This window comes from Zerene cesonia, chromosome 14 (assembly GCF_012273895.1).
Source record: "Zerene cesonia ecotype Mississippi chromosome 14, Zerene_cesonia_1.1, whole genome shotgun sequence".
Lineage (NCBI taxonomy): Eukaryota > Metazoa > Arthropoda > Insecta > Lepidoptera > Pieridae > Zerene > Zerene cesonia.
In genome coordinates this window covers 1438821-1447811 of record NC_052115.1, presented here as the reverse complement: position 1 = coordinate 1447811, position 8991 = coordinate 1438821, and the positions used below count along the sequence as shown (strand labels likewise).

General features: G+C 34.2%; 1 protein-coding gene across 1 annotated transcript; it reads right to left on the bottom strand.

Moving 5' to 3' along the window:
• Window positions 1–13: 13 nt before the first annotated feature.
• LOC119831855 lies at window positions 14–8850 on the bottom strand. The gene is made up of 12 exons (XM_038355407.1): window positions 8760–8850; window positions 8413–8516; window positions 7951–8022; window positions 7205–7357; window positions 6415–6613; window positions 5251–5418; window positions 4291–4454; window positions 3669–3800; window positions 3134–3202; window positions 2344–2484; window positions 899–1024; window positions 14–183 (listed from the first exon to the last, which is right to left on the bottom strand). The coding sequence occupies exons 1-12, from the start codon at window positions 8848–8850 to the stop codon at window positions 88–90; spliced, it is 1515 nt and encodes a 504-aa protein (XP_038211335.1). The 3' UTR covers window positions 14–87.
• Window positions 8851–8991: the final 141 nt, after the last annotated feature.

Sequence of the window (8991 nt, the reverse complement as noted above, 5' to 3'; positions counted from 1 at the left end):
AAATAAACATAATACATGGTCTAACTTTTATTACAACTATTTGAATAAAATAACATCAAAGTAAAACTGACGATTTTGTACTTTTACTTACAGATCATACCAGGAATTTATAGAATCAAATTGCTTTACACTGTAAGCCAAGTGTTTTGCATCGTAAGGCGTTTTCAATTGAAATATACCCATCTATAAACAATTGCGATGATCTTACTAGACACATCAAACAAGTTATTAGTTGTGACTCTTGACGTAGTTTCATTAATTATTAATCAAGATTGGGAAGGGTGACTTTTTTTTTATGCTACAGTCGACAATGTATATAATAATGAAATTAAATTTAAATAAAATAAATATCTTTTCTGATATCTTAATCCTTCAAATCGGGAAATGTATTTGCAGAAGCACAACCTTTGCAAAACTTCATGGACGGTGCTGATTGCTCAACATCAGGCGAACGACTAGCTCGGTTGAACCCACCCAAAAACTTGGATTTATTAACAATATAGTTAAATTAGATACTTCAACACTATTCACTCTCTTTGTTAGTGTATAGAAATCCATAGAATCTCACTTAACTACCTATAATATAGAAAAATCTACAAAGAATGTCATGTCTTTCTCGGATGGTAAGATTAACAGTTTTAAAGGACTCCATTTTCATTGTTATCTTTCTCTCTTATCGAAACTGAGATATCAGTGATAAATATATTTGTTTTTAACGAATTTCTTTTCCATGAGAGAAGACTCGGATAGCTTTGTTCCCACATAGCGCTCGCAATGGCAATACTTCATTCAAACTGCTAACCCATAAGGGGATAACCCCTTTCTCCTTGTTTCCAATGCACTCCAATACACAAAGTTGAGCTAACAATCTAGATTTGAGCAAGCAAGACCCACTTACGTGGATAATAGCTGATCTATACTTAACTAAAGCATCTATAGCTTTGTGTCGCTTATTAATATCGAGTAGCACGAGTACGTGGGGCGGTAAATATTCCGGCTCTGGTGTTACATGCTCTGCAACTAGCTGTAATATAGTAAGTATGTATAATATGAGTAATGTTTTATAATACATTAATAATAATAATTAATAAGGCACCGTCTGCCAATATTTTTCAATTTTTCGAAAGTTTAAAAGGCAGACGCCCATAGACACAACCTACCAACCCATCGAACCTTCCCATAGCCCAGTTTTGTTACGTTCCACTTTTTTGCAATAGTCCTACATTAGCCGCGGACTGCCCAGGGCTGTATCTCTATAGTTTTGTCATGGGCAAGCTGCGTTCTGGAGGTACCCGAGTATTATGGAGAGATACACATAATAATTAATAATAGTTAATTACAAATATAATGATTCTTCATGAAAAATATGAGCTGTTAAAGGAGTTCCGTACTTATATTGTAAATGTGTGTCTTTGATCGTTTGTTTGCTCTACCCACGTAGACAAAGAAAAGACATACAATCAACTATCCTATGTCCTTTCAATTTCAAATTTAATCGGTTTCGGATCTGTGGCTTTTGTGTAAAGAAAAGACAGAAATATGGAGTTAGTTTCGCATTTTTATAATATATATTTAAAAGATAATGACTGTAACTAATTACAATAATCAGTAATTAGCATTGTTAAATATATCGTTAATAGATTCCAGGAACTTTTACCTCGTAATGATGCAAAGCGCACTGTGAAATGTTTCATGTTTTATTTTAAAACTGGCCACATGTTTTTAACCGACATCTCAAAAGCGAAGTAGATTCTAAGATCCACAGACTTTTTTTTTGTTATTTCATGAGTTATCAACCGATTGACGTGATTTTTTTGTGATAGTAAATTGTTGTCATTTGGTCTGATTTAAGAATTTGGATTGGACCTCCCTACAGACCTTAGTGACCATTTTTTGTGAAAAAGAATTATCTATCGAAGACCTGCGCCCCGCGGTTTCACCCGTATAAGACCGTATCCCGTAAATATATCGGGAAAAATGTTGCCTATATGTTATTCCAGTTGTCCAGCTATCTACGTACCAAATTTCATTGCAATCGGTTCAGTAGCTTTTGCGTGAAAGTGACAAACACACACACATCCTTACAAACTGTCGTATTTCTACTATTAGTATGACAGGATAGGATAGTAGGACAGAAGGTATCAATATTGTAAACACAAATAAATTTACCATTCATTTGCTACTACAGGAAATAGCGTTATTACAAAATGTCTCCAGCACAAATAATGCTCATCAAAGATGAGTTTACGTTTCAACCATTACACATATCTAAAAGGTTATTGCTTTAAAACGTATTGCTATAGTACATAGTATGTATATCTACTATTCTAATTATATAAATACCTTTGGAAATAGAACAGCTAAGCCATTGGCTTTAGCTATGTCATTGGGTGGAGCGTAAAAGCCAGGTACAATCAAGCCAGGCGGCGGAAAATATTCATTTTCATCCTCTTCAAAACTGCTTTCTTCTTCATCAGACAATTCCTGATTAAATCGTTTCATTTGTTATTGTTCTTCAGACAGCACGAGACAATCACAAAAAATAACACTTGAAGTCCTCGCATGAATCCCCCAAAAATTTACTATAGACTTTTTTATATTCAATACTAGCTGTACCCCGCGGTTTTACCCGCATAAGTCCGTATCCCGTAGAAATATCGGAATAAAAATATGCCTTTATGTTATTTGCTTATATTTTATTCCACTTGTCCAGCTGTCTACGAACCAAATTTCATAGCAATCGGTGCAGTAATTTATGTGTGAAAGAGTAACAAACACACACACATTAAGGATGTGTGTATGTGTTTGTTACTCTTAAGTTAAGCATCCATAATATTAGTAGGATTTTTACTGAGAATATTATTGTGTTGATAGTTTATCAACTTTTTATCATATTAGTGGAGACAAACAATCCATTATGCAACATTATACGTTTGTTCATTATATTTCTCTACTTCTAAAGAAATTAAACAAGACAAAAAGTTAATTAGGGGTAAAAGCATAAGAAAAAAATAGACGGAGGATATAAAGGAATGGACTGGAAAGGAAAAGGATCCTGGGAAAATCTTCTAACTCAAACTAAAAACGGACGTGTAATAATTTTAAGAATAGTAACTTTTACCAATAAACTCACATCAGGTACTACAATGTCAACTTCTTCGTCATCAGGCTCTTGTTGTAATTCTTCTAAGGCTTCTAAATTCTGAAATTAGATTTTATTCCTAAAACCTTTTTGATGGCATAGCGGGTAACGGAGCCGGTGGTCCGCCTGGTGGTACGCGATCACCACCGCCCATGAACTTTGCTGCCCTTTAAGGGATAAAGGAACAGAAAAGGATTGACGACTGGAAAGAAGGAATGGACTGAGAGATTGTGAAATAGGAAATGGGCCGGTGTTTCGTAGTGGGAATTGACTTCCCCGGTGCGAATTGACCCAATTCGTGCCGAAGCGTGCTCGACTCCCACAATAAACAACTATAAAATACTTAATATTATTCCAACACAATCCACAATCCATATGATAATGACGATGATAATATCATATAAAGTAAACTAATAAGCAAACGGTTGAGAAAAAGATATTGAGTATCACAATGCGTACACATAAGTATAGAGACAATTATTATTATTATAGTAAATTAAATATATTAATACAGTAAGGAAGTTACTCCAGCTTTAAGAAGTTGTAACTTCCGATGTTCCTTATCAAATCGTCTGGCTTCAAGTTCGTCAGCAATCGCTTGACGTGCCAAGCGCTGCATTTCTGATAAACGTCTCGTACGCTTCTCTATAGCTTCTTCCTGTAAATGTTTCTCTTGTTTGAAAGATTTCTCTTTTCTCTCTTGAAGATTTAAATTAACTTCTTAACCATATCGTGTGAATTGAGGTTAATACGAACCATGAGTAATTTAGAACATTTGTAATTTAGAATTCACCGGATCGTTTGATTAAATGAATCGATCTACATTGATGAGAAATTTCTAACGTACGTAACCTTATTTTGCGAGAATATTACTGAAATTTCATGGGCACTTTATAACCCAATGATAACATTCAAATGTTTTTAGTTTACCCGAACCACGGGGGTTACTGTATGTCTTTAAATAGTTTTAATTCTATTGTAGGGATATGTTGGCGCTAGACCTATATAGCTCTGTCTTTATCCCATATAAAAATTACCACAACCCCCCAGAACAATATTCCTAATACCTTTCCCATTTTTTCATTCAAATTGTTTCATTGAAGTTAACCATGTTAATCCATTTCCTTTCATGTTCGAACATTCATTACCTTTTTTCTTAGCCTTTCTTCTCGTCTCTTCTGCCAAACTTCTTCTTTAGTGGGACTATATGTCTTGTAAATATCAAAAGCAGATCTCTCCTGTATGTTCTTGTCAAATGTTTTAGTGTCGTCCAACGGTGATACATCTTCATACAGAATGTTTCTCACTATGGCTTTAATCAAACATTATGGTTATTTAGTATATACATAACAAATTATTAGTTAATCAATGGTGAAACAATAAACAATCACATCGGTTTGTTGTAATAATTAACTTGGGAAGTTTCAAAATGTCAAAGAAAACTAATTTCAATCCAATACACTTAAGAAACGCCTATTTCAACACGCCTAGACATTATTTACGTGGGGAATATGTACTTTTCGACGGCTCCCTAATATGTTTATATTTACTCATATTAGGAAATATTATTTATTCGACTTACATAAAAAAGTAGGTGATAGGCATAGTTATGACACGAGGAACAGAAATAAAATTAAAATGCCTGTTTTCCGGCATAGTAAAGTTAAAAATTAATTTATGGGACAATGTATATGCTCATACAATAGAATTCCTCATAGTATTACATCGTTTAATAGTGTTAAATTCAAAAACTATATTAAAAATGTATTGGTTTAGAGAGCCTACTATAGCATTAATGAATATATGGAATATGACAATCCATGGAATGTTATCGCTTAAGAACCACAGGTCAGTTCATTGGCATCATTGTTATGTACATGTTACATATTATGTAGTATTAAAATGTAAAATTTATATTATTTTGAAAGAGCAACTACAGAGTTTCTTTGCCGGCTCTTATTTGTAGAAACTGCCTTCCGAGCCGGTGGTAAATGTTATATCTGTCTAATATAACGATTCAAAAGTATTCGAGTTTGAGTTTGAGTTCGACTATGACACATAAACCCTTTATTTTTTAAGTATTTAACCAATAAACAATCGAAACGTACAAACGAAATGTTTGTCAGGATCCAAAATTCTGAAACAGATTGCCAAAGCTGGAGCAGATGTCAGCATATACATGGATGCCTCGTTTATAGGTGCATCACCCGCGTATAAAACATCTAACGCTGTGTCATAATCCAGGAGAGTCTCTTCACGACCAACCATGATAATATCTGTATTAAAAAGAAATATTACATGATTTATTATTTTCTTAGTTTAATTTTACATCTTGCTTCTATGATGCATATGATTATGAACATCTCAAAAGCTACTCATTCATTCTTAACTTTTTGTTGAATTTCTAAGACCATCTTTAAAATGTTTTGAAAACTTAAAGGAAACGCACTTAAAAAAGATTAAACTGATTAGATTTTACAGGACCATGGACTGTTATGACTGTTACGTTTAAGAATATATTATTTCATTATTTTCTTGTTTACCTGTATGTTCCGTTTTAGTGAAGGTACATGCACTGACGATAATTTTATTTATTTATCACCGGTTTCCGAATAGCGGAAATCGCGTTACCTACGTCCTAAGTACTGCTCTTGCTTCTATGTTATTAAGGTTTTATTTAACTTTCATGCATGTTTGAATTATTAAACACACTAATATTATAAATGTTAAAATTTATTTGTTTGGATGTTTGTCCGTCTATTACACTGAAACTACTGAACGGATTTTTATAATATTTGGTACACAAACAGAACATGAGCGGACTTTGGTGATAGAATACTTTATATCCCGATTAAACGCTCCCTGAGTGGAGCCGGGACGAGCCTCTAGTTATCAAATATCAAAAAATTAAATTGATTTCGCCATTGGCACAATCGATAATGTGTTCAATTTTCGATGAAAACTAACGGAAAAGTCTGCCAGTCTGCCAAAAATCAGAAGGATCACCTAGTTCTGCAGCTTTACTTAATAAAATCGTATAGTAAAACAGATGTTTTATCTTCATCATACTCTACACGGAATTTCACTTAAGATAGCATTATATGCATTTGTTGCACCAGCACCAGTTGCTTAATTTTACATTATTCAAATGTCACTATGCACCTATCTAGGGTAGATAGGTGCATAGTAAATCCCCAAACTTCTCATCTCTCAAATCCCAGTCTTCCTCAAATTACCCAAAATTTTTATTTTCAAAGTTCTAAAGTACTAACTATTCATATCCCATCGCTCATATAGCTCAGGGTGAGCATGTATCGCGTGGGGCCAGTACAGCACGAAGTTAAGCTGTTGCAGATGCGGCACCATGAGCTCGGCTCGGTGCCGTTTGCGAGCCGCTTGCCGAGCCGCTCGGCGAGCATGTTGGGCGTTTGCTTCTTGCAACGTTTCCATGTTACGTTTGGTTTGCCACTCCTAAACGTAAATTGGCGTATGTTATAATTAAACATAATGGTACGACTGTCATGTCATGTTATGCTCTTAATATCAATGTGTACTTTCTTAAGTCTGCTTTAACTGAGAATCTTTAATTGTTGAATAGATTTAGATTTATCTAAAAGATTTAAAAATAATGAAAAGCAACACCATTATTATTACAACACCATCAACTTATATTTCCTTAGTATTTTCTTGTGTTTGATTTTAAGCGAGTATTATACATTTAGAAATTAAATAACTTTTTAACGGATTTTAAATGCGATTTATCTCCCCGTGACCACGCTCGCTGTAAAGTGTTCGAAACGTCGGGTTAATAATATTATGAATAAATCGCGTTTAAAATCCGTTAAAAAGTTTTTAATTTCTAATTACATTTCCTTGTTCAATTCAATTTGATTTTTTGTCCTTGGATTCTTTTTTACTTTTAAATATTATTGTCCAAAAAGTTTAAATCGTGATAATTACTAATCATGTACCTATCACCTTCATAATAACTTGAACTTCGTTTTAACATCATTCTATTCTAGTTCATGGTGTAGTGTTACTGTATTTAATAAAAACCCTCACAATTTCTTCTGGCGAAGATTCATTTAACTCAAAAGTCAATCGATCGAACACGAAACCCTCTTGCCTTTGTTTATAAAGCTCAATTTCTTTTTTAGCTACATCCGCGAATTTCACGTTGTCTACGCCTCGGAATATTCTTGTTATTTTCTTGTTCTGAGAATAGATAATTAACTTATAAACCAGGCGGTTAAAATTAGCGTCGAAAGGTAAGGTAATATCGACAATTTTCAACCGAGTATTTTCGAATCATGAAGCTAATACTGATATTGGTTCTATCACGACACGTGTATGAATAAAATTCTTAATGCCGGTAACACACATTCGCACGAATACACAAATCCCTTGTGGCTGGTTTGTAGGACCAGATTTGCAAAGGTTTGTTCCCTGCATGAGCTCAATCATTCGTGCATTGTTAGGATCGGTGGCTCGAGACCGGACGAACGAGCATTAAATAAACTGTTTTTTTTTTTATCTGCACATTATTCACATCACCACGACTCGAAACGGTGAAGAAAAACGTTGTAAGGAAACCTACATGGCGGTATTGCTACATGACCTGAACCCTCATGTAATTCCTGTTTTGACCCTGCAGTGGGAACATGTGTGGTGATGATGATGACGATGAATGATAAACCTGATATTGGTTAATACCATATGAAATATAAAATTCGATCAATCAAAGGCAGAATTAAATATATTGTACCTATACCTTATCTCTCCCGGTCTAAAAAGGTTTTGAATCTCACCAAAATAAACAAGAAGATGGGTTCGCTTTGATTTTGAAACCTAGTTAGCGATTCTATTTCGTCGGCCAGTACCTGGAAATATGGTAAATTTGCAATTTTCAACGGGCAACCCAAAAGTGAAGGTATTTTTTTGTTTTTTTGACTGCGCTGGTGGTTTGTCTGACGGTATGCGATAGAAAGGGCCGCTGCAAATGCGTTTCCTACATTTAAGGAAAAGGGATAAGGAGAGGATTGACGATGGGAATAAAAAAAATGGACCGGGAATGGTAAGGAAAAGGGTACGAAAGTCAGAAGCATGATTGGACCAAAATATTATACTATTCTTTATATTTGACACCGAACCTCTACGTGGGTCACCTCATGCCGTAAGGACTCGACTCCCACATTCAAAATGGAAATTTGACATCAATAGTATATATTGTACTCATATAGTTAAAGTTGCATTAATATTTAAATACGAACCCTTAATAACACCATTTTTCCGTCGCTCCAATCTAATTTAATTCGCACGAAGAGACGATCAAGGGCCGTGCAGGGACCACTAAACGAACAAAATACCTCCGCACCTACAAATACACATTACATTTTCCCTTTTTTTCATTCTGTTTTGATTTTCAGTCATTCAACATTAGTTCCCAAGGGCACTACGGGCCGGCTTCGCTGTCCTGCCTTTTTGTCTGTTTGGCTATCTGTTACGTTCGCTAAACCACAGCAAAAAGAACTTTTTCAATGAGATTGAATATTTTTCTGTTGATTTGTTATGTATTTATGGAACTGCGTGACACAGATATTATGTAGTACTTACTTACATACAATATTATCCAAATTATGATCTAGAATGTTATTAAATTCTTTTTCATTGTTTATATCGATGAATAATTCTTGCTTCTTCTTTGCCATGCTTTATTTTCTTTTTTTTATGTAATGGTTAAACACATTATGCATTTTCAATTATTCAAATAATTCGATGTGGTCATGATTCATGAAGTGTGAACGTAATAACTTTTTGTTTTATGTATATTATATAGGCTTTTTGGTTTT